This window comes from Triticum aestivum, chromosome 6B, assembly GCF_018294505.1.
Source record: "Triticum aestivum cultivar Chinese Spring chromosome 6B, IWGSC CS RefSeq v2.1, whole genome shotgun sequence".
NCBI lineage: Eukaryota > Viridiplantae > Streptophyta > Magnoliopsida > Poales > Poaceae > Triticum > Triticum aestivum.
The window spans coordinates 263,628,646-263,655,287 of NC_057810.1; the positions used below are offsets into that span (position 1 = coordinate 263,628,646).

Sequence of the window (26,642 nt, forward strand, 5' to 3'; positions counted from 1 at the left end):
GTGCTGTAAAGCTTGATATGCACAAAGCCTATGATCGTGTGGAGTGGATATTCCTGGAGAGGATGATGGAAAACTAGGATTTGAAAAGGAGTTTGTGAAGCTTTTAATGGCTTGTGTTTCCTCGGTGAAATACAAAGTGAGGTACAATGATCAAGAAACGGAGGAATTTACCCCTTCAAGGGGGCTCTGACAAGGGGACCCCTTATCACCTTATTTATTTCTTATGTGTGCAGAGGGTTTATCTAGTGCTTTGGCTCATAAAGAGGATGTTTATGGCATTGAAGGTGTTCGGGTGTGTAGAAATGCATCATCTAAGTCTCTCATTTACTATTTGCTGATAATTCCCTAATCCTTATGAAAGCGGATATGAATAATGCAACCCCATTGAGACAGGTATTGGATGAATACTGTGCAAGTTCTGGACAATTGGTGAGTGAAGGGAAGTGTAGTATCTTCTTTAGCCCAAATGTGAATGTGGATATCAAAGCTCAGGTCTGTGCAAAACTGAAAATAATGACAGAAGCTATCTCTGACACATATCTTGGTATTCCATCTATGGTGGGGTTGGACCGGAGTGATAGTTTCTCTCATCTCGTTGAAACAGTCGTTAATCGACTTAAAGGTTGGAAGGAAAGGTTGTTGTCCTTGGGAGGAAAGGAAATTATTTTGAAAGCAATTATCCAATCTATCCCAGTTTATGCCATGGCTGTTTTTAAAATTCCAAAGAAAATATGTAAAGAAATCATGGATGCAATGGCGGCCTTTTGGTGGGGGGATACAGAGGAAGAGAAGAAAATGCACTGGCTAGCTTGGTGGAGGATGTGCCTTCCAAAAGATAAAGGAGGTATGGGTTTCGGGACCTCCATGATTTTAATTTGGCCATGCTAGCGAAACAAAGCTGGCGAATGGTAACGCATCCAGACACTCTTTGTGCTAATGTCTTAAGAGCAAAGTACTTTCCTGATGAAAATATTTAAAAGGCGGGGCCAAAAAAGGGATCATCTTTTACGTGGGAGAGTATCACCGATGGTCTGGAAACATTCAGGAGAGGCCACATTTGGAGTGTTGGTTCGGATGAGAAAATAAATATCTGGGAGGACCATTGTGTACCTTCAAGTCCAACATGGATGATCCAAACAAGGAAAGGGAACGTGTTACTAAGGACGGTGAATGAGTTGATTGATCCCAATACAGGAGACTGGGATGTGGAACTTATCAGGATTATTTTCCTTCCAACTAATGCAGAAAGAATTTTGAGAATTCCTCTATCAGTGCATCTAAACGAGGATTTTGTAGCATGGCATAAGACCAAATCACACTCATTTTTTGTTCTGTCAGCCTACTACTTAGAATGGGAACACCAGTTTGGTTCAAAAATTATTAGTAGCTAGTGAAGGGACCTCAAATGTTAATCATGTTTGGTCGGCTGCGTGGAAGTTGGAAGTCCCTTGTAAGATAAAAATCTTCATCTGGCGTGCTCTTAAAGGTGTTGTTCCTGGTATGGCAGTTCTTGCTTCTAGGCATATTAAAGTCTCAGCATAATGTCCTATCTGTTGTTCTGGGCCTGAAGATATTCACCATTTGCTGTTTACTTGTACACGCGCTCGGCAAGTTTGGAAGGCACTTGGCCTTAATACAGTTATTGATCAAGCATTGCCAGTGGATCTTTCAGGCTCTGTAGTTTTGGAAGAAATCCTACGATGGCCACACAGAAAGTCGCTGGTGTTAGGACAGCTAGGCTTGCAAGAAACATTGGTTGTGGCCTCATGGTACATATGGTGGGAAAGGAGGGAAGCAAGGAAAGGCGAGAACGTCAAACGGCCTCTTAGCGCAGCTTTCGCTATCCAAGCACTAACGGCAGACTATGCAGAGATGTCTCCTCAGGAGCAGGCGAGAAGAGTACGCTGGGAGAAACCACTTATTGGTACTTACAAGTTAAACACTGATGCATCTTTCTTTGAAGATGGTACAGGATCAATGGTTGTTGTTGTGCATAACAGTCGTGGGGAAGCAATTGCCGGTGCCGCAGAGATATTCAGTTATGCCTCAAGTGTTGCGTCTGCAGAAGGAATGACACTTTACCTTGGTCTTTGACTAGTACATGATATTGGATGCTCAAAAATCACTGTGGAGTCAGACTGTTTAGAGCTAGTTACCGCTTGCAATGGAGGTTCAGAGATACTGACATCATATATTGCTATTTTATATGATGCTTTCCAACTTGCACATGGATATTGCCGATTCAGTTTCGTCATTGCCGAGGGAAGCAAATAAGTTGGCACATGTTTTAGCGAGCCATGCTTATGACTAAAAAGAAATTTTTTGGTGGGATGATGTCCGGCCTAATTTTCTTTTACCTCATGTACTGAATGATGTAACACTCTCAAATTTGCAATAAAGTGCCAAGAGGCTTCCTTTAAAAAAATATTGCACCATTGCCAAAGGCAGATACAAAGCTGTGATAGCCAATAATGTAATCGATAAAGTACGACATCTTAGGCCTCTCCCAATGCATGGGGGCTTAAAAGAGGTGTTAAGTGCACTTAAAATCTTAGCAACTAGTCTTCACAATGCACAGGTGCTTAGCTTTGGTAGCTAAGTTTCCCTCATGGAATTGTTTAATAATTAAACCCCCTCATGTATTGGTTGGTAGTCTTTTTACATAGGTTCGTGTGCTTAGCACCGTTTTTTTCTAGGGCCATCATAATGCTCTCTCTCTCCTCTTTAATTGCTTTGCCACATCATTTTTTTATCTATGTGGCGTCCTTAGCACCTGTACATCTTGGAGCACTGGAAAAGGGCCTGATGGAGGCAGCACAAACCTTGGGACGAGGCCACAAAGCCGCGACAGCCTAGAGGTCAGCTTGCAGGGGCACACGAACGACTGGGCGCAGGTGAAGGCCGTTCTTCCTTTGGATGGTGATGCTCAGCTCCTCTGCCATGTTCAGCTCGATTCGTGATACTCCAAGCGGGAGCTCCCAGTCAAAGTGGTACAGTAGCGAGGCGAGCGCGAGCTCCATGCTATGCTGCGCAAACGTCATTCCAGGGCACATTCTTCGCCCTGCTCCGAAGGGTAAGAACTCGAAGTCTGTGCCCTTGAAATCGATTGGGCCACTCTCGAACCTCTCTGGCTTAAACACTTCGGCGTCGGCCCAGTACTTGTTGTCCCTGCCGATTGCCCACACGTTCACAAACACGGTGGTGCCCTTGGGCACGTCGTACCCCATGACCTTGCATGTCTCCCGGCACTCCCTTGGCAGGAGCAATGGCACCGCTGGGTGCAGCCTCAGTGTCTCCTTGATGACGAGCTTCAGGTAGCTCAAGTTGGTCAGGTCATCTTCTGTCACCGTCGGGCTCCCTTGGAGCGTGTCGCGCAGCTCGGCTTGTGCTTTCTGCATCGCTCCCGGGTTTCTCATGAGCTCCGCCATGGCCCATTGCACGGTCGTCGCCGATGTCTCACTCCCGGCACTGAAAATGTCCTGCATTATGACATGAACGATTAGTTCTATGAGATCAGAATGTCGGTTCAAATTATGCATTCGGACATACATCAGCAGCACACTTACTCGGATGAGGGATTTGATGGCTCCCATGGTGAGGGGCACCTCCAGGCCATCTTCCTTCTGCAACCTTAGGAGCACGTCCACCATGTCCTCTTCCACGTCTTCCACCACGCTACGCTCCTGGTGCTGCCTGATGACGCAATCCATCAGCTCGAACATCTTGCGGGCGTTCGCCTCTGCCCGGCGCGCAGTACCGCTCAAAAGGTTCACGATCTTCCACGACGGGAACAGGTCGCCGAGGCTGAACCCGGCGGCGATCTTTAGCGCCTCGGCGAGGACCTCCAAGAACTCGTCGCGCTGATCGAACCGGTCACCGATCATGGTACGGAGTACTGCATCCGTCATGAGCGCGGTTAACCGCTCACCGACATCCACGGTTTGGCCCGGCGAACACGCGGCGAGGGAGGCGACGAGGCGGCCAACCTCCTCCTCCCGGACGCGGCGGAACGACCGCACTCGCCGGGCGCTGAGCAACTCGAGGACGCTTGTCTTGCGGAGCTGCCGCCATAGGGCGCCGTACGGCGCGAACACCAGGCCCGGCGCGTCGCCGTCGGCCAACAAGATCCGCATGCTGGGTCTCCACGGCCGGGTCGCGAAGCTGAGGTCGTGGGTTTTGGTGACCTCCCGAGCGGCGTCGGGGGACGATGCGACGACGACAGGGACCTCGCCGAGCTGCAGGTACATGAGGGGCGCGTCGAGCCGGTGTGCGAGGTCGGCGATGGCGCGGTGCAGGAGCGGCCCGTGGATAATCACCTGGTGGAGGTTGCCGACGACTGGCAGCCGCCAGGGGCTGGGCGGAAGCTTAGCTACGCCGGTGTCGCGGCGCTTCCACAGCTTGAGGAGCAGGCAAGGTAGAAGGAGAGCCAAGATGACGCAGAACCAGGAGGCGACTTGCCTCACCATGGCCATTGTGCGCGCGCTTCCAGAGCTTAAGCTATGGATCGATGGCCGATGGAATTCACAACATCGCCCAGGCCCCAGGCTAGCTTATAAGGAGCGTGGACGATGTGTGTAAGCGAGACTCATTCAGGCAGGTCAGCGTGGTATCGTCCCTCGCTATCTATCCCAGGGATATACGGTGTTGTCTATATTATATCTCTGAGATACACGGTGACATTTGGAGATATCTATATATTGTATCCGATCTATAAGACTATAACACTATGCTCCCTAATTTTAAAGAATCCACATTGAATTGAGGTTTTCAATTGAAGAGTCATTCAATTTTGACCGGGTCAACAATTTCTCAGGGCTCTTTCATTTATTATACATTACTAATAGAATGTCCGTGTCTTGTCACGGGCTTTTAAATGTTTGTATCAGTTGCATATATATAAATATAATGCATGTCAAATTTTAAATGTAAAGAAAAGATAGTCATTAACGGACAAAAGATAATTGAAATTACGAGCAAATCCCCGGTAGTACGGTAGAATCACCTCGGCGCGCTCTACAACAATCGACTGGCCTATGATCTAAGCAAGTCCCTCTCTGTAGAAACCAGTAGAAGCAGGGAGCATGTTTTGGATTTGTTCTTTGACGCACGCGTCTCTCGAGACAAAGAGAAGAGGCGGCGTGTGTGCCATGTCACCAGCTCACCTATTTTGCTTCACCTGACCAAACTCGATGTGCAGGTTGCATTCTGCTAGAGCTAGATCTAGGCTCTACGATTTTTATATATTTTTACATAGTTAATTGCCCGTGTGTTGTAACGGGCCATACATATTCTATTGGCTTAATACTAATCGTGCCTATCATATACTTTTATCACCAAATCACTTTTTTCTTCTTCTTTCGCCACCCACTTTCTTCGCCATAAAAATACAAGCTCGCTCACAACATCCGTTAGAGCATCTCCAACGGTAGCCCGCAAATTTCCTACCGCATCTGTGCACAGACAGGGGGGACCAGTGTGCGGACACGGATGCGGGATGACGACATCCAACCGTAGCCGCATACATCCGGCCTTCCTCAATTTTTTTAAGTCTGCACGATCAAATAGCCGCAGACAATGGGTATAGACGTGCAAATAGCCGCGTACAATTGGTACGGACGTTCAAATAGCCGCAGCAGTAGTTCAAATATTACATCCCAACATTGTTTTCACCTTTAACGGCGACCGAGGAAAAGCAAGGTGGAGCCCTGCTACAGTGCTAGACGCGACACAGACGTAGAGTTCCGGCAGGGGTGTGGCGTCGCGGCCAGGGTGGTGGAGCGGCAGCGAAGGCAAGAGGGAGAGAAAGAAGACAAGAAAATGGGGAGGATGGAGGCGCGTCGCTTGGAAAGGGTTTTGGGTGGGCCTGGGTTATCAGAGTCATACATGTCTGGTGTCCGGACTTCCGCAACTGTCCCCCACTTTTGTCTTTAGTTTGCGAAAGAAAACACATCCGGACCATCCTATGGACCAATACAGGACCGAGTTGGATGGCTTCCACGGTTCGGACAGAGTGATCCAGACGAATGTGGGCGGTTTGCGGATTCGCCTTGAAGATGCCCTTAATCTAGCTCACAATCCTCCCTCCCTCTATCTCTCTCTCTCTTCCTCCCTCCCTTCCGCACCCCCCCTCTCTCCCTCTCTCTCTCTCTCCTTTTAATGCTCCATCTATGTTTCTAACAAAAAGTTTGTCACGCACTATTTCCAAAATAAAGGAGCATTCTAGTCAGCATGTATATTAGTGACGCAAGATATTTGGGTTCGTCCAAAAACTCGCATCTTTTTTAGAGAAAAAGCCTAAGCCCGACTTTATAAATAAAGCCACAAGGCAACGTCATAAGCCCAAACATCAACCAGGGCGGTACACCCAATATCCACAGCACCAGAAAGTATTCCGCAGGCACACGAAAGTACTAGGGATACATGGCAACCTGCCAAACACGGCACGCAGGCCGGAAGGATAACGAAACAGCCATCAGCAGGAAAGACGAGACTGCACCAAGCAGGGTTAGACATCAGGAGCCTGCCCGGAGATGGAGGACGCCGAGGCCCGAATTTTAGAGATTAGCAGGTCCAGAGCTCCCCGATCGTCCTCTTTAGTCAATGATCTCCACTGCTGCAAGAATATACATGATTTGAAAAGAACGTCAGCAGCCTTCGAAGGAAAGACATGTTCAATAGTAAATTTGTTCCTAATTGTCCAAAGGAACCAGCAAATCGCACCGAAGCCAACCTAGAAAACCCTCTTAGTGACCACAACCAACGAGTTGGCTAGGTTTCTCATCTCTTGAAAGGAGGAGGGGTTCCAAGTAACCTGAAGCCACGACCGGACGCAACACCACACTAACTTAGTTAATACACAGTGAAAGAAGATGTGCTCCGTGCTTTCCACAACACCGCAAAGAGCACAAAATTCTGAGCCCGGACCATTACGCTTACGGATTTGGTCAGCAACGGGGAGCCGACCTCTAAAGGCTTGCCAGAGGAAGATTTTAACCTTAGGAGGAACTTTGGACCTCCAAATGCAAGAGAACCTATTGGAAGGGACACCTCCGATGAGCCTCGCGTACAAAGACTTAACCGAAAACCGACCAGAGGCAGAATGAGGCCAGGCAACAGAGTATGGTGACTCCGAGAGCAGGGGGAAGAAGGCAGAAAGGCTTTGCCAGTCTTCCAACTCTTCAGGAGTCAGGGAGCGGCGAAAGGCCAAATCCCAATTATTAGATGCCACCTCCGCGATGGACATGCGAGGGTTAGGACAGAACGAAAACAACACCGAGAAACTACGAGCCAAAGGAGCATCACCACACCACTAGTCGCGCCAAAAACGTACCGAGGTACCATCACCCACAATAAACTTAACATGATCCAGGAAGAGAGGCCCGACTTTAACAACGTCCTTCTAGAACTGAGATCCACGCTGGGTACCGACAAACATAGGGCTGGAGTGAGGAAAGTATTTAGCCTTAAGAATGGAATACCTAAGAGAGCCGGCCCCACTGGTCATGATTTTCCACCACCATTTAATTAACAGACACTTGTTCATGACCTGCGTATTAATAATGCTTAACCCTCCAAGGTTTTTAGGCCTACACATAAGCTTCCATTTAACCAGCCTGTATTTCCGCTTATTATCAGTAGCGTTCCAATAGAAAGCACCCCTGTGTTTGTCAAAACCGGCATGGATGCCAACCGAAAGGAGATAGAAGCCCATAAGGAACATAGGGAGGGAGGAGAGACAAGCATTAATGAGAGAAACTTTGCCAGCATTGGTATTGTATCTACCACGCCAGGGAAGAACCCTATTTCCCACCTTAGACACAGCCGAAGCAAAGTCCTTTAGCATGAAGCACCATAGGAGAGATAGGAAGACCCAAATATTTGAAAGGGAAAGAGCCCAGGGAACAATTTAGCAACCTAGCAACTCTCAAGGCCTCTGTATCATCGACGCCAGTAACCAGAACCTCACTTTTGGAAAAGTTGATTTTCAGGCCCGAGACAGCCTCAAAGCAAAGCAGGATGAACTTAAGGTGGGCAATGCATGCATCATTCAATTCAACCATAATGATGGTATCCTCAGCGTATTGCAGGTGAGTAATACCGTTCGGGACTAGGTGAGAAGCCACAGGCAAGATATGACAATGCTGAGCTGCCCTAAGAAGAATGCGGGAAAAGGCGTCGGCCACAAAATTGAAAAGCACAGGGGAGGCAGGATACCCTTGACTCAAGCCTTGGCCGTTAACAAAGAAATTACTAATATGACCATTCACAGAGACTGCGGTATGACCGCCCGAGACCAACTGCATGATGCGATGCACATAAGCCCCGTCGAAGCCTTTCGCAAGAAGGACCTGCCTAAGAAAAGGCCAGCTAACCGAATCATAGGCTTTCTCAAAATCAAGTTTTAAAATGATCGCTTTGGAGTTACGAGACTGCAGATCATGAACAATTTCATGAAGACAGAGGACTCCATCTAGAATGTAGCGCCCTTTGATGAAAGCAGACTGATACGGGCTGATGACTCTATGGGAAACGGGGATAGGCGATTAGCAAAACCCTTAGCAGGGAATTTAGCAAAGTTATTAATCAAAGCAATGGGCCTAAACTGAGAGATCAATTCGGCACCTTTAACTATAGGGATCAGGGAGATCACTGCATAGTTAAGGCGAGAAATATCAACAATGCCTAGGCAAAACCCTTGGATAACATTACAAACTAACTGCCTCAACTGAGGCCAAAACTTCCAAAAGAAAGGAATAGAGAAGCCATCCGGCCCATAAGCAGCGTTCGGGTTAGCAGAGTTCACCACGTCCCAGATCTCCTTATCAGAAAGGGGGATCATCAACGCAACGTTCTCCTCGGCTGAAATCCTCGAACTATGGTCCCATAGGGCAGGAGAGATGGACAATCCCGAAGGAGGTTTGGCCCCTAACAGCGAGGAGAAGAACTAAACCACAAGAGATAGGATTAACGATTGGTCCGAAGTACGCACACCATTAATGATCAGGCTATTAATACCACACCGCCGCCGCCTACCTATAGCAATGGCAAAGAAGTAAGCCGTGGGGGAGTCCCCTTTCAAGGTCCAGTTAAGCGTACCCCGCTGACGCCAGTATATTTCCGCCTGATGATGCAACTGCATCAAGGCAGCTCAAGGTTATAGCGCAGAGACCATCCTTCGTTAGAGAGCCCAGAGGAGTCAGCCACAAGGTCAAGGGACAAGATTTGAGCTTCAAGGAGGTCTTTCGAGCGTTGCTCCTCAGCTGCGTGGTTACGGGACCACCCTCTCAGAAATTTCCGCAAAGTATAAGAGCACGAGTGCTAGTCATCTAGAGGACCAAAGGAGCGAGCATTGGAGGAAAGAAGGAGGGTATTCTTCGAGGCCAACATATCAGTAAAGCCTTTGATCAACAGCCAAGAAGCGTCAAATTGGAATCTAGCAGGAGGTCTATGAAGCTGCATCCCATCGTCCATAAGAAGAGGAGTATGGTCAGAACCAACAATACATTTGGCGACGAGGGAGGCCCTGGGAAATAACGAGTCCCACCTAGGGCAAATGAAAACTCTATCAAGAACCGATCTAATCGGGTTAGCCTGATGGTTAGACCAAGTGAAACGGGCTCCAACCCTAGGGAGCTCGCGAATGGCATTGGAACTAATAAAGTCATTGAAAGCATTAGCCAGAGGCCACGAGAAGTTGTTATTATTTTTATCAGAAGGGGAACGCGGGAGTTTAAAGTCTCCACTGATAACCATCGGTAGATTGCAAGCCTCAATCTTCTTAGAGAGCTCATCCAGAAATAGAGAAGATAGCGAGTGATCAGCTGGCCCATATACTACAACGAACTCCCACATCAAACTAAGGGCTTTGTGGCAAATAACTGTGCTGGCCCAGAAGATACCATGATCAAAGGCGACGAAATCGAAAACATCTTTATTGGAGCCAATGAGGAAACCCCCCCCCCCAAATGGCCCAGCGCAGGTAACACATGCCAATCAAATCTATCCATACCCGCAATAGACGACAATTCATTAGGAGAGAAAGACTCTTTGGAAGTTTCCACCATCCCTACCAAATCAATATTATTCGCACGAACCAAGTCTTTAATTTGGTCACGGCGCCCCCTAGCACCGAAACCCCTAATGTTCTAGAATAGAGCCTTCATTTATAAGACAGATTTTTAATGCGGAGGCTAGACCTGCTAGGAACCATGCATGGTTTAGATCATTTAGAAGGGCCCTTTCTGGAGATGTTAGGCTGGGGTTGGCCACTACCAACCTCCAGCCCCGCACCTTGAGCCCGGGTTCCTACAGAAGCAGCAGCCGAAGAGGCAACGGCCTCTTTAGCTTTAGCAATGGCCGCCTGGGCCAGCTCGTTAGCCCGAATAGTAGAGAGAAGAGCAGTAGGAGGGCCAACTCCGGGATCTACCGACACTCCCACATCCGGCATAATATTTAACAAGAAATCATCAGATAAAGACAGTAGGACTAGCCGGGACGGGGAAGAAGAGGGGAAAGGGCCATGGTGGTTACCTGAAGGAGGAAGATCCTTAGCAGTAGCCCGCCTCTCTGCCTGCTCCATGATGGAACCACCCGCATCAGCAACCCGCCTACCCTTGTGAGTCGTAGACGCGGGCGACCAAATCGCAGGAGAACGGGCCACGGGAGAAGCCGGGATGGGGCCGGAGCGGGACATCGAGCCGAGGTCCTTGTCGAGGCGGCGACATACACCAGTCATGGACTGCTTGGAGCCCGAGGAGTTTCTGCTCTTAGCCGAAAACTTGCACACAGGAGATTTCTTCTTTCTCTTAGACTGGGTCCCCACCTCATCACAAACAGGAGAAATAGGCAGGTCCTCAATCCCGGAGCGAGTGGGTGAGATCGGGCGAACCGGGAGGTTGGAGCAAGCACCGGAGGTGGGGGTGGCCGAGACAGGCTGGTTCTTCAGAAGCACATCATCAGCAGGAGGAATCAGGGAGTCAGCCTCGGGGATCGCCGCCGGCTCACGAGGAGCCGTACCAGCAGGGGCCTAGGATTGAAACAACTCTCGCTCCGACTTAGCCAGCCCATCCCACTCAGATTGGGTAAATCGTAGATTAGAGCCATCACTTTGATTTTGACCACCAGCAGATCCATCTCCCTCCTTGTCATGCTTGTCAGAGGGGTTGGATGGGGAAGGAGGGGGTGGTGGGGTTGAAAAGCGGCCGCCCCTTCCACCCGAACCCGGAGTCTGGTACCACTGGGAGATGGGAAGACATCAATAGCTCCATGAACACATAGCGGATCCACGCACCAAATCTTAATCCGAGCAGGGCCAACCTTGTCCAAAGACTCTAGATCCACCTCCACAGGTTTCCCAATCAGCACTCCGAATGCCATGAGAAAGGCAGAAGAGCGAAGCCCTGCTGGCAGATCATCCACCAACACCCAGACCTGAGACAAAGGACCAACCGTCCTTCCACTGCAAGAGGCTGGCTTCACAGACACCACTAGTTGGTTGAGGGGGAGGGTAAAGCTAGTGCACGAAGCAATCATCCGCAGGCAATCTTTAGAAGGGAAAACAACAAAGAATTCAAAGTCCGAAATCTGGTTAACTTGCCAATCACATCCCTCGACATCCCATATCCGAAGCCCTTCCAGCAAGGTTTGAGGCGAGAGTCTTTCACAGATACAATAGCAGCATTAGAGAGGGAGGGCGCCGCCGTCAGGACAGGAAGGTCACCGTCCAGGGCAAAGAAAGCGCATCCCGGGAGCCCCAAACCAAACTTGATGACCGACGGGGGTTTTAGGCGATTCATGCAGTTGACAGTAAGATGCCCATCAGAGCGGCATATCAGGCGGAACGAAGGGTTGGTACATCTAGACTGAAAATGCCCGGGCCTGTGGCAAGCGAAGTAGGTGAGCGCAGACGGATTGCTTGGGGTGGAAGAAGTGGGACAGATCTGCGGAAGGGAGGCGGGAGGCGGCAGGAGCCCGTCCCCCACCCCTGACGAGAAGCACCAGGGAAAGGACCAACAGGCTGACGCGCCGGCACCGCAAAGGACCACGGAGGAGGACGAGGCCCCGCACCCGCACCGGCCGGGCGAGGGGGAGGGCGGATCCGAGCCGAAGCAGACGCACCACGCCCCGCGCCAAGGGCCGATAGTGAAGGAAATATGCTCTAGAGGCAATCATAAATTTATTATTTATTTCTTTATATCATGGTAAATGTTTATTATTCATGCTAGAATTGTATTAACCGGAAACATAATATATGTGTGAATACATAGACATACAGAGTGTCACTAGTATGCCTCTACTTGACTAGCTCGTGAATCAAGGATGTTTAAGTTTCCTAACCATAGACATGAGTTGCCATTTGATTAACGGGATCACATCATTAGGAGAATGATGTGATTGACTTGACCCATTCCGTTAGCTTAGCACTTGATCGTTTAGTATGTTGCTATTGCTTTCTTCATGACTTATACATGTTCCTACAACTATGAGATTATGCAACTCCCGTTTACCGGAGGAACACTTTGTGTGCTACCAAATGTCACAACGTAACTGGGTGATTATAAAGGAGCTCTACAGGTGTCTCCAAAAGTACATGTTGAGTTCGCGTATTTCAAGATTAGGTTTTGTCACTCCGATTGTCGGATAGGTATCTCTGGGCCCTCTCGGTAATGCACATCACTATAAGCCTTGCAAGCAATGTAACTAATGAGTTAGTTACGGGATGATGCATTACAAAACGAGTAAAGAGACTTGCCGATAATGAGATTGAACTAGGTATTGAGATACCGATGATCGAATCTCGGGCAGGTAACATACCGATGACAAAGGGAACAACGTATATTGTTATGCGGTCTAACCGATAAAGATCTTCGTAGAATATGTAGGAGCCAATATGAGCATCCAGGTTCCGCTATTGCTTATTGACCGGAAACGTGTTTCGGTCATGTCTACATAGTTCTCGAACCCATAGGGTCCGCACGCTTAAGGTTTCGATGACAGTTTTATTATGATTTTATGAGTTTTGATGTACCGAAGGAGTTTGGAGTCCCGGATGAGATCGGGATGATGAGGAGTCTCGAAATGGTCGAGACGTAAAGATCGATATATTGGACGACTATATTCAGACATCGAAAAGGTTTTGAGTGGTTCGGGTATTTTTTGGAGTACCGGGGAGTTACGGGAATACGGGGGAAGTAGTATATGGGCCTTATTGGGCTTTAGGGGAGAGAGAGAGAGAGGCAGGCTGCGCCCCCCCCCCCAATGACTAGTCCGAATTGGACTAGGGGGAGGGGCGGCACCCCCTCCTTCCTTCTCTTCCCTCTCCCCCTTCCTTGTCTCCTACTCCTACTACATGGAAGGGGAGGAATCCTACTCCCGGTGGGAGTAGGACTCCTCCAGGGCGCGCCATAGGGGCCGGCCCTCTCCCCCTCCTCCACTCCTTTATATACGGGGGCAGGGGGCACCCCAGAGACACAACAATTGATCTCTTGATCTCTTAGCCGTGTGCGGTGCCCCCCTCCACCATAGTCCTCCTCGATATTATTGCAGCAGTGCTTAGGCGAAGCTCTGCGACGGTAGAACATCAAGATCATCACCACGCCGTCGTGCTGACGGAACTCTCCCTCGACACTCGGCTGGATCAGAGTACGAGGGACGTCATCGAGCTGAACGTGTGCTAGAACTCGGAGGTGTCGTAGTTTCGGTGCTTGATCGGTCGGGCCGTGAAGACGTACGACTACATCAACCGCGTTGTTCTAACGCTTCCGCTTTCGGTCTACGAGGATACGTGGACACACTCTCCCCTCTTGTTGCTATGCATCACCATGATCTTGCGTGTGCGTAGGAAATTTTTGAAATTACTACGTTCCCCAACAGTGGCATCCGAGCCTAGTTTTATGCGTAGATCTTATATGCACGAGTAGAACACAAGTGAGTTGTGGGCGATACAAGTCATACTGCTTACCAGCATGTCGCACTTTGGTTCGGTGGTATTGTTGGATGAAGCGGCCCGGACCGACATTACACGTACGCTTACGCGAGACTGGTTCTACCGACGTGCTTTGCACATAGGTGGCTGGGGGTGTCAGTTTCTCCAACTTTAGTTGAACCGAGTGTGGCTATGCTCGGTCCTTGCGAAGGTTAAAACAACACTAATTTGACGAACTATCATTGTGGTTTTGATGCGTAGGTAAGAACGGTTCTTGCTCAGCCCATAGCAGCCACGTAAAATTTGCAACAACAAAGTAGAGGACGTCTAACTTATTTTTGCAGGGCATGTTGTGATGTGATATGGTCAAGATGTGATGCTATATTTTATTGTATGAGATGATCATGTTTTGTAACCGAGTTATCGGCAACTGGCAGGAGCCATATGGTTGTCGCTTTATTGTATGAAATACAAGCGCCCTGTAATTGCTTTACTTTATCACTAAGCGGCACCAATAGTCGCAGAAGCAATAGATGGCGGAACGACAACGATGCTTCGATGGAGATCAAGGTGTCGCACCGGTGACAATGGTGATCACGATGGTGCTTCAGAGATGGAGATCACAAGCACAAGATGATGATGGCCATATCATATCACTTATATTGATTGCATGTGATGTTTATCCTTTATGCATCTTATTTTGCTTTGATTGACGGTAGCATTTTAAGATGATCTCTCACTAATTATCAAGAAGTGTTCTCCCTGACTATGCACCATTGTGAAAGTTCTTCGTGCTGAGACACCACATGATGATCGGGTGTGATAGGCTCTACGTTCAAATACAACGGGTGCAAAACAGTTGCACAAGCGGAATACTCAGGTTAAACTTGACGAGCCTAGCATATGCAGATATGGCCTCGGAACACTGAAGACCAAAAGGTCGAGCGTGAATCATATAGTAGATATGATCAACATAGTGATGTTCACCATTGAAAACTACTCCATCTCACGTGATGATCGGTTATGCTTTAGTTGATTTGGATCATGTGATCACTTAGATGACTAGAGGGATGTCTATCTAAGTGGGAGTTCTTAAGTAGTATGATTAATTGAACTTAAATTTATCATGAACTTAGTCCTGGTAGTATTTTGCAAATTATGTTGTAGATCAATAGCTCGCGTTGTTGCTTTCATATGTTTATTTTGATATGTTCCTAGAGAAAACTGTGTTGAAAGATGTTAGTAGCAATGATGCGGATTGGATCCGTGATCTGAGGATTGTCCTCATTGCTGCACAGAAGAATTATGTCCTTGATGCACCGCTAGGTGACAGACCTATTGCAGGAGCAGATGCAGACGTTATGAACGTTTGGCTAGCTCAATATGATGACTACTTGATAGTTTAGTGCACCATGCTTAACGCTTAGAATCGGGACTTCAAAGACGTTTTGAACGTCATGGACCATATGAGATGTTCCAGGAGTTGAAGTTAATATTTCAAGCAAATACCCGAGTTGAGAGATATGAAGTCTCCAACAAGTTCTATAGCTAAAAGATGGAGGAGAATCGCTCAACTAGTGAGCATGTGCTCAGATTGTCTGGGTACTACAATCGCTTGAATCAAGTGGGAGTTAATCTTCCAGATAAGATAGTGATTGACAGAGTTCTCTAGTCACCATCACCAAGTTGCTAGAACTTCGTGATGAACTATAGTATGCAAGGGATGACAAAAACGATTCCCGAGCTCTTCGTGATGTTGAAATCGACGAAGGTAGAAATCAAGAAAGAGCATCAAGTGTTGATGATTGACAAGACCACTAGTTTCAAGAAAAGGGCAAAGGGAAAGAAAGGGAACTTCAAGTAGATTGATAAGCAAGTTGTCACTCCCGCGAAGAAGCCCAAAGCTGGACCAAAGCCTGGAACTGAGTGCTTACACTGCAAAGGAAATGGTCACTGGAAACGAAAATGCCCTGAATATTTGGTGGATAAGAAGGATGGCAAATTGAACAAGGGTATATTTGATATACACGTTATTGATGTGTGCCTCACTAGTGTTTATAGTAGCCCCTGAGTATTTGATACTTGTTCGGTTGCTAAGATTAGTAACTCGAAACAGGAGTTACAGAATAAACAGAGACTAGTTGAAGGGGAAGTGACGATGAGTGTTGGAAGTAGTTCCAAGATTGATATGATCATCATCACACACTCCCTATATTTTCGAGATTAGTGTTAACCTAAATAAATGTTATTTGGTGTTTGCGTTGAGCATAAATATGATAAGATCATGTTTATTGCGATACGATTATTCATCTAAGATAGAGAATAAATTGTTATTCTGTTTACATGAATAAAACCTTCTATGGTCATACACCCAATGGTGATGGTTTATTGAATCTTGATCATAGTGATACACATATTCATAATGTTGATGCCAAAAGATGCAAAGTTAATAATGATAGTGCAACTTATTTGTGGCACTGTCGTTTGGGTCATATTGGTGTAAAGCGCATGAAGAAACTCCATAAAGATGGATTTTCGGAATCACTTGGTTATGAATCATTTGATGCTTGCGAACCGTGCCATTTGGGCAAGATGACTAAAACTCCGTTCTCCGGAACAATGGAACGGGGTACTAACTTGTTGGAAATAATACATACCAATGTATGCGGTCCAATGAGTGTTGATGCTCGTGGCGGGTATCGTTATTTTCTGACCTTCACAGATGATTTGAGCAGATATGCGTATATCTACTTAATGAAGCACAAGTCTGAAACATTTGAAAAGTTCAAAGAATTTCAGAGTGAAGTGGAGAATCATCGTAACAAGAAAATAAAGTTTCTACAATCTGATTGTAGAGAAGAATATTTGAGTTACGAGTTTGGCCTTCATTTTAAACAATGTGGAATAGTTTCACAGTTCACGCCACATGGAACACCACAGCGTAATGGTGTGCCCGAACGTCGTAACCGCACTTTATTGGATATGGTGCGATCTATAATGTATCTTACCGATTTACCACTATCGTTTTGGGATTATGCATTAGAGATAGCTGCATTCACTTTAAATAGGGCACCATCTAAATCCGTTGAGATGACATCGTATGAACTATGGTTTAGCAGTAAACCTAAGCTGTTGTTTCTTAAAGTTTGGAGTTGCGATGCTTATGTGAAAAAGGTTTCAACCTGATAAGCTCAAACCCAAATCGGAGAAGTGCGTCTCCATAGAATACCCAAAGGAAACTGTTGGGTACACCTTCTATCACAGATCCGAAGACAAAACATTCATTGCTAAGAATGGATCCTTTCTAGAGAAGGAGTTTCTCTCGAAAGAAGTGAGTGGGAGGAAAGTAGAGCTTGATAAGGTAATTGTACCTTCTCCCAAATTGGAAAGTAGTTCATCATAGAAATCAGTTCCAGTGATTCCTACATCAATTACTGAGGAAGCTAATGATGATGGTCATGAAACTTCAGATTAAGTTACTATGAACCTCGTAGGTCTTCCAGAGTAAGATCCGCACTAGAGTGGTATGGTAATCCTGTTCTAGAAGTCATGTTTATAGACCATGATGAACCTACGAACTATGAGGAAGCGATGATGAGCCTAGATTCCGCGAAATGGCTTGAAGGCCATGAAATCTGAAATGGGATCCATATATAAGAACAAAGTGTGGACTTTGGTGGACTTGCCTGATGATCAGCAAACCATACAAAATAAATGGATCTTCAAGAGGAAGACAGACGTTGATAGTAGTGTTACTATCTACAAAGCTCGACTTGTCACAAAAGGTTTTTTCGACAAAGTTCAAGGTGTTGACTATGATGAGATTTTCTCACTCATAGCGATGCTTAAGTCTGTCCGAATCATGTTAGCAATTGCCACATTTTATGAAATCTGGCAAATGGATGTCAAAACTGCATTCCTTAATGGTTTTCTTAAAGAAGAGTTGTATATGATGCAACCAGAAGGTTTTGTCAATCCTAAAGGTGCTAACAAAATGTGGAAGCTCCGGCGATCCATCTATGGATTGGTGCAAGCATCTCAGAGTTGGAATATACGCTTTGATAAGTTGATCAAAGCATATAGTTTTTTATAGACTTGCGGTGAAGCCTGTATTTAAAATAAAGTGAGTGGGAGCACTACCGCCTTTCTGATAAATATATGTGAGTAACATATTGTTGATCAGAAATGATGTAGAATTTTTCTAGAAAGCAGAGTATTTGAAAGGAGTTCTTTAAATGAAAGACCTCGGTGAAGCTACTTACATATTGAGCATCAAGATCTATTGAGATAGATCAAGACGCTTGATAAGTTTTTCAGTAAGTACATACCTTGTCAAGATTTTGAAATAGTTCAAAATGGAACAGTCAAAGAAAGAGTTCTTTCCTGTGTTGCAAAGGTGTGAAATTGAGTAAGACTCAAATCCCAACCACGGCAGAAAATAGAAAAGAGAATGAAAGTCATTCCATATGCCTCAGTCATAGGTTCTATAAAGTATGCTATGCTATGTACCAGACCTATTGTATACCTTGCTCTGAATTTGGCAAGGGAGTACAATAGTGATCTAGGAGTAGATCACTGGACATTGGTCAAGAATATCCTTAGTAAGGACTAAGGAAATATTTCTCGATTATGGAGGTGATAAAAGAGCCCGTCGTAAAGAGTTACATCGGTGTAAGCTTTTACACCGATCCAGATGACTCTAAGTCTCAATCTGGATACATATTGAAAGTGGGAGCAATTAGCTAGAGTAGCTCCGTGCAGAGCATTGTAGACATAGAATATTTGCAAAATACATACGGCTCTGAATGTGACAGACCCGTTGACTAAGCTTCTCTCACGAGCAAAACATGATCACACCTTAGTACTCTTTGGGTGTTAATCACATAGCGATGTGAACTAGATTATTGACTCTAGTAAACCCTTTGGGTGTTGGTCACATGACGATGTGAACTATGGGTGTTAATCATATACAGATATGAATATTGGTGTTAAATCACATGGCGATGTGAACTAGATTATTGACTCTAGTGCAAGTGGGAGACTGAAGGAAATATGCCCTAGAGGCAATAATAAAGTTATTATTTATTTCCTTATATCATGATAAATGTTTATTATTCATGCTAGAATTGTATTAACCGGAAACATAATACATGTGTGAATACATAGACAAACATAGTGTCACTAGTATGCCTCTACTTGACTAGCTCGTGAATCAAAGATGGTTAAGTTTCCTAACCATAGACATGAGTTGTCATTTGATTAACGGGATCACATCATTAGGAGAATGATGTGATTGACTTGACCCATTCCGTTAGCTTAGCACTTGATCGTTTAGTATGTTGCTATTCTTTCTTCATGACTTATACATGTTCCTACAACTATGAGATTATGCAACTCCCATTTACTGGAGGAACACTTTGTGTGCTACCAAACGTCACAACGTAACTGGGTGATTATAAAGGAGCTCTACAGGTGTCTCCAAAAGTACATGTTGAGTTGGCGTATTTCAAGATTAGGTTTTGTCACTCCGATTGTCGGAGAGGTATCTCTGGGCCCTCTCGGTAATGCACATCACTATAAGCCTTGCAAGCAATGTAACTAATGAGTTAGTTACGGGATGATGAATTACAAAACGAGTAAAGAGACTTGCCGGTAACGAGATTGAACTAGGTATTGAGATACCGACGATCGAATCTTGGGCAAGTAACATACCAATGACAAAGAGAACAACATATGTTGTTATGCTGTTTGACCAATAAAGATCTTCGTAGAATATGTAGGAGCCAATATGAGCATCCAGGTTCCTCTATTGGTTATTGACCGGAAACGTGTTTCGGTCATGTCTACATAGTTCTCAAACCCGTAGGGTCCGCACGCTTAAGGTTTCAATGACATTTTTATTATGAGTTTATGAGTTTTGATGTACCGAAGGAGTTTGGAGTCCCGGATGAGATCGGGGACATGACGAGGAGTCTTGAAATGGTCGAGATGTAAAGATCAATATATTGGACGACTATATTCGGACATCGGAAAGGTTTCGAGTGGTTCGGGTATTTTTCGGAGTACCGGAGAGTTACGGGAATACGGGGGAAGTAGTATATGGGCCTTATTGGGCTTTAGGGAGAGAGAGAGAGGCGCTGCACCCGCCCTCCCAATGACTAGTCCGAATTGGACTAGGGGGAGGGGTGGCGCCCCCTCCTTCCTTCTCTTCCCTCTCCTCCTTCCTTGTCTCCTACTCCTACTACATGGAAGGGGAGGAATCCTACTCCCGGTGGGAGTAGGACTCCTCCAGGGCGCGACATAGGGGCCGACCCTCTCCCCCTCCTCCACTCCTTTATATACGGGGGCAGGGGGCACCCCAGAGACACAACAATTGATCTCTTGATCTCTTAGCCGTGTGCGGTGCCCCCCTCCACCATAGTCCTCCTCGATAATATTGTAGCGGTGCTTAGGCGAAGCCCTGCGACGGTAGAACATCAAGATCGTCACCACACCGTCGTGCTGACGGAACTCTCCCTCGACTCTCGGCTGGATCGGAGTACGAGGGACATCATCGAGTTGAACGTGTGCTAGAACTCGGAGGTGCCGTAGTTTCGGTGCTTGATCGGTCAGGCCGTGAAGACGTACGACTACATCAACCGTGTTGTTCTAACGCTTCCGCTTTCGGTCTACGAGGGTACGTGGACACACTTTCCCCTCTCGTTGCTATGCATCACCATGATCTTGCGTGTGCGTAGGAAATTTTTGAAATTACTACATTCCCCAACAGATAGAGACCCGAAGGAAGAGGAGATCCCCCCACCAGCCGCCGCTGCCGCCTCCCAAGGATCCACCACCGGAGAGAGGGAGGCCCCAGATCTGGACCCTTGCGGGCCAGATCCACACGCACGCTCCCGCTCCAAACGTTGAAGCCACTCCGGGCCAGTAGCCCACGCCACGCGGTCGCGAGCCACCTGCTCACGAGCCGCATGCTCCGCCTCCAACTTGGAGCGGAGCGAGGCCTCAAGCTCTAGATCCGCAGCAGAGCCCGGCGAATCCTCCCGCCGACGCTTGCTACCAGACACCGCATCACAGGACGCGCCCCGCGACTTATCCATGGAGAGCACAAAGGCGAAGGAGAGGAGGAGGGGAGGGGGAGGGCTAGATCTGACAAGGCGGCGGATGGGGAGACGGTGGCGACGCAAATCTGCAGCGGAAGCTGGAAACCCTAATAGAGGGGGAGCACCACGGGGGATCCATAAATACCCGGATCGTGTTGTGCCCTCCTGGACCTGACGGGCCAAGCAGGCCGAGGGGAGAGGGGGGGCCCAAAGCAGAGAGGGGCCGTACTGGGTCCACAGAGGGGAGGGGGAAAATCGACACCAGACGCCAGGGGGGTGGGCCGACAGGCCAAAACACGGCCGGGTGGCCCAAGAGGCCCAACAGACGGGCCAGCCCGTGAGCCATTAGTCAACGAAGAGGAGACCAGATCTAGGGCAAGCGGAGCCAGCTCCGCGGACTGCCCCAGCGACGCTGTCACCGGCGTCGGGGAGGCCGATCCAGGCACAGAGGAGGGGGAGAAGGGGCACGCCACACCCGGAGCGACACCCAAAATCCCAGGAGAAGGCAAACAGTGGGAGGCCTTACCAGATTTGCGACGACGACGAGACACCCGAAACCAACCATCACCAGAAGGCAGCGACGCCACCGGCCGACCCCGGCCCCCAGGAGCGAACTTGCGGAGGCGAGGAGCGGCAGCAAGGGGCGAGGCCCGCTCCGGCCAACACGGCGAAGGACGGGGAGACGGAGCCTCGTCCGACGAGCCATCCCCATCGAGAGCGAGAGCCCAGAAGCGGGAGCCCAGCGGAGACGACGAAGGCACCGGAGAGCGACCCTCAACCGAGCGAGCAGGAGAGGAACATCCAGACGCAGGGGGGAAGGGAGAGTCAGGGCCCAGATCGGCGCCGGAGGGGCAAAGGGCGATGGCGGAGGAGCCGGGGGAAGGGAGAGGCGGCGTGGGGAAAGGGGGAGCGGGAGGAGAGACCAGAGCAATCCACAATTAAAAACTTGCATCTGAGATCAAAGGACTTCTTATTAGCGGCTATACACAAAGTCAAAAAACGATTAGCAAAATAAAAGAATCATATTATATCCTTTCCCATGACAGCCTTTTCTATATGAGCATAAGTGAAAATACAAATGCTTCAAAGTTTCATGTCATAAAGGATCACAGAGATGTGTTTAAAAATTTCTAAACTGGACTTGCTACAGATAGAACAACCATATTTAGATGTAAATATTGTAAAAGGTGGCACGTAATTCATTTATCTGTTGCGCCCGAAAACTAACATATAGGAGCATTATCCAAAAACAAAGTTGAGGGACACCTTGAATCAATACATTTAGGACGACGTGATGCGACAAACCCTACAACAACCAGTTACACCTCTCTCAAGATATCGTCGAGCTAGCTGTGTGTGTTTCTTTCTCCTTTCTGGCACTTGTTGGTTGGTTCTCATTACCTGTTTCTGCACCTGCTTCTTGGTTCTCTACAGCTTGGTCAGGGTTTGCAGGATCTGCAAGATTTCCACCTGAGAAGCTGATAGTGAATTAATTAGATCATACTTCCTACTAAATGAAACATGTACTGACCATTCATGCCCCTTGTTAAAATAAGGATATTAGTAAGACAGTAAATGCTTGACGAGCAGAAAAGTATCGAACATATTACAACAAGAAGTAGGGGGTCAACGTAACAAAATCCTAGTTATTAGTGCTACCGATGGCCAATTTGTGAAATATTTATAAAACTTAAGGTGATGCAAGTGCTAGGAAGCTTTTTCCTTGTAAATTTCAAAGAACCAAGTATCAACCTCTATCGAAGTGATATTGGTGAAACGGATAATTATAATATGATGGTCATGTTTAGATATTTACATGGGTGAATCTGGTGTTCAGAATACAACACACACAGTGTATAGCTGCAGGTTATGGAGTGTATGTGGTAAAGGATAGCTACCAGGTGGTTGATCATTGCCATCATTCGGGGCAGTCAGAGGAGTACGGTTAGCAGGACCTGTGGACCTCCTGCTTGCTAGAGCCACCTTAAGAAAGGTGTAACTGCTGCAGTTTGATATTTGGGAGAGATGAAACCCCATGGTTATCTAGCAACATAAGACAGGCTATACAAGAACTGAAGAGCAAACTGCAAAAATTAGAATGGTATCACATTCACACTAACTCATTACTTATTCTCCAGTTTCAGTTCAATTCCATGTTGTTACCCCCTTGCATAAAATTTCCACAATAGTTTAATCTATGGTCAGGAGCAATACACTATTGTAGTGAGGGTGCAAACTCACCTACCTCTGCAAACACATCAAGCACAAACACAGAGCAGCAAACACGTCTTTCTCCGGATTAAGAGCATCTTGTCCATCACCGACAGGGCCCCTATCCTCTCGTATCCTCCCTCCAATTCCTACTGACATCACCATGTTCCCCATCTTTGAAATCCGGGCAAAGCAAGGATGTCCCCTCAATCTCCAGAGCCACCTGCCTGCATGCCACCATCCTGGATCAAGACCATATCGTCCATCTCGAACAAGGTGAGCCGCTGAATTTGTGGGAGCACTGGTCACTTCTTCTCCGGCACCCTTGTCGGTGCAGTAGCTGACGAGTCTTCAACTTCGATCCTCTTATTCCAGCGATGTCGTACGATAGCCAGTCTTGAGGAAGGAGAGGTAGCCGTCTTCAAGGTTGTTGAACCACAACAAAGATAAATGAAACAAATGACAGGTAAATATCACATCGTGATTCTTTAAAAAAATATCTATCAATAAACAGGTCTATCAAAAGTTTGGAATTTCAATATCCCGTTAGAGGAAGTTTCATTAAGTTTATGTAATGAAATCAGCAAAACATCTTGAGTTATGTAGAATTGGCATGCTTGTTCATATAATCAAATTAGTGAAACATAGTACGTAGGGTAGAATAGATAGCGTCATTACATAGGAGAACACTACAACTATAGACTCATCCTGATGTTGAAAATTAGAAGCAAAAAGGTTGTCATGCAATAGAAACTTAGTGAATCCCTACCTTACCACAACCTGGACGTGGGCAAAAAAACTCCTTTTTGTCCTATGTGAGTAAGATTGTGCCCCTTCGACTTGAATCTATGTACATATTTCTGCAGAACAAATAGGAAATGATTCATCAATTGTACAAAAAGAAATATTCAGATAGTTAGGAACTATATTCCCCATTCAAAATTATATCGTACATATAATGGTTTTGCAGTTCACAAGTAACCGATACAGGACGAAACCAAAGGTCCTGCATGTAAAGTTGTGCTGGAACAAATCACTGGCCTTAAAAAAATCATCAATAACTATGGAAAACACAGAACGGACAATTGTGGAAAAGAAAGATAAAGAGCTTAAATCCATTCCTCCTAGGAGCCTAACATGCATGGTTTCAGTTAGGTACAGACTATAAGCACACTGTCCTCATAATTTTCAAAGCCTACTGTCGATTTAGCATGACTCAGACTGAAATTCAATTTACATACCTGATGCTTATTCCTGTTAGTATATGTGTTTAAGCAACAAAACCTGTCATATCCAACATAGCACCAAAAGTCCAGTGCAATTAAACAAAGGACATGACATGGCTGTGTAAATGAGAGGTTGCAATATGGCACATTCAGTATAGGTATTTGAAGAAATAAGTGCCATCCATATGGAAATTTTGTTTCCTTCATGCAACAATATAGACGTCCTGCACATAATAGTAACATGTAGAAATAGGCATGGCTAAATACTACATTACTTACTGTGGAATCCAAATCCAAACAATATACAATACATGATTATTTAAGTGTGTGTAAAGCAGTTATGTATATATTTCCAATATGCTTCACAGACTAAAACTAAGGGAAAGGAACGTTACCAAGGTCATCGTTGCTGTGATCAATTCAAATCTTGTGAACAATATAGGACCGAGGGTAATATACTAAAATAGATTTCAAAGAAGAGTAGTTTCCCAGTTGTAAACATACCTAATTATAGAACTTCCAGTGACATGTTACTTTTCAGCCATCAAATCGATCAACATGTGTCATCATGTACATGCATACCCAACGTAATAAGCTACCTTGGGACGTACCTAGGGCGACATATTATCTTGTACAATCCGCTCACTGTGCCTCCACTCCCTAGGGCGACGAAGGCAGAGCCAAGGCACGGTGGCTACGAACGGACATTGCCCCAGACCTCAATGGATGCTAGCATGGGGTGTAGCCAGCGCGCGTTGGCGACGACGGTCGATGTGGGCAGCGTCGCGATGTTGATGTCACAGACTACGTACCTCTAAAAGAGCAAACTCGAACAGGAAAATATCGCAGCAGTGATGTCCTAGGGATCCGCGGCCTCTTGGGGATCCGCGACGGCGGTGGCAGCGACGATGTATATAATCCTAGACAAATGATCTCGCATGGGAGAGGAGTGGCGGCATGGTTTTTTTCCTTTCTAGGGCCGCGTGGTCACAGGCGTCTCCTTTTTTTGAAGGCAAATCAAGGGGCGTTCTTGTTTTTGGACGTCTAATCAAGGTATTCTTTATTTTGGACGCATCTAGGCAGCAACTGACTGCTGGGTAAGGATCCGTGGCAACCTGCCAGATTTGGAAGGTTCTGGTCCACCCCAGCAAAAAAGGAAACGCCTGGTCCCCCCCCCCCCACGCGCGATCCCACCCGCGATGGGAGGACGAGACTGGTGGCCACCATCTCTCCTCCAACCTGCCCCTCCCATCGCAATCACGTGGTTCCTCTCCCTCTCTGCCCCATCCTTCTCCCCCAAGGAACCATTCTCTCCACCTTCTCCCCCAAATCTCCCCTTCTTCTACCCCAAGGAAACCTCCTGCCTACACATCGCCATGGATTTGAAACACTAGAGCTTTGAAAAAGATCAACTGAAAAAGAGGTGCGTTTTACCCTTCTCCCTGTTATTTCTTCATGGTGGATCTCCCACAACCTCCACCCCCAACCCCCTGCCACTCCCCTACCCCTACCGTATGTCCAAGATGATTCTTCTCTGTGCTCTGTTGTTCTTCTGTACAGAAGGAGAAAGATGATAAAAAAGTAAGCAACGAGATCTATGACGAGTAGGCAAATGTATTGCAAAGCACGAGCAAACAAGTTCAACATAATTAGGGCAAACACAAATCTGGCGCACATTGTATGCAACAAACGCAGAAAGTACAAAAACCAGGATAGTTGTCTAATTCTTGAAGGCAAAGTAGACGTCATAGATGTATTTCTTAGGATTTTTTGAGCAAGAGTATGCATCAATGGTAGGCAATTGTTGTTTAAAATGTAAGCAACTAGGAAAAAAATATTCGGACTATCATTTCTGTTTCAAGCAAAAAAATAACATGGGGGCAGCATGTCAGGTTGGTGGGCAAATGTTGTTAGAAATGCAAGCAACTAGGTTCATGTTCTTACTAGCATCTTTGTTTAAAAGCAATTGTTTGTCAGGTGAGCAGGCAACTGTTGCCAACAATGCAAGCAACTAAAGAAAAATGTGTCAGTATGAGCAAGATTGGGACTGTCCAGGCATGCCACCTGTTGCCACATTACTCATGGCAAGTATGCATGTGCTTAGAGAAAAGTAATGTGCATGGTGAGCAAAGTGTTAGTTGTTTGTGCCCTTGTGCTTGTGCTTGTGCTGCCCAACTATGA

The 26,642-nt window shown here is 46.7% G+C and overlaps 1 protein-coding gene across 1 annotated transcript; it reads right to left on the reverse strand.

The window, feature by feature from the left end:
- Positions 1-2,688: 2,688 nt before the first annotated feature.
- LOC123134062 (zealexin A1 synthase-like) lies at positions 2,689-4,501 on the reverse strand. The gene is made up of 2 exons (XM_044553411.1): positions 3,567-4,501; positions 2,689-3,479 (listed from the first exon to the last, which is right to left on the reverse strand). Exons 1-2 carry the CDS (start codon positions 4,470-4,472, stop codon positions 2,853-2,855), a joined length of 1,533 nt encoding a protein of 510 aa, XP_044409346.1. The 5' UTR covers positions 4,473-4,501; the 3' UTR covers positions 2,689-2,852.
- Positions 4,502-26,642: the final 22,141 nt, after the last annotated feature.

Coding starts and splice junctions, on each gene's coding strand:
- LOC123134062 (XM_044553411.1), bottom strand. CDS start 4,472: ATGGCCATGGTGAGGCAAGTCGCCTCCTGGTTCTGCGTCATCTTGGCT. Junction 3,480..3,566: donor CCATCAAATCCCTCATCCGA/GTAAGTGTGCTG, acceptor GTCATAATGCAG/GACATTTTCAGTGCCGGGAG.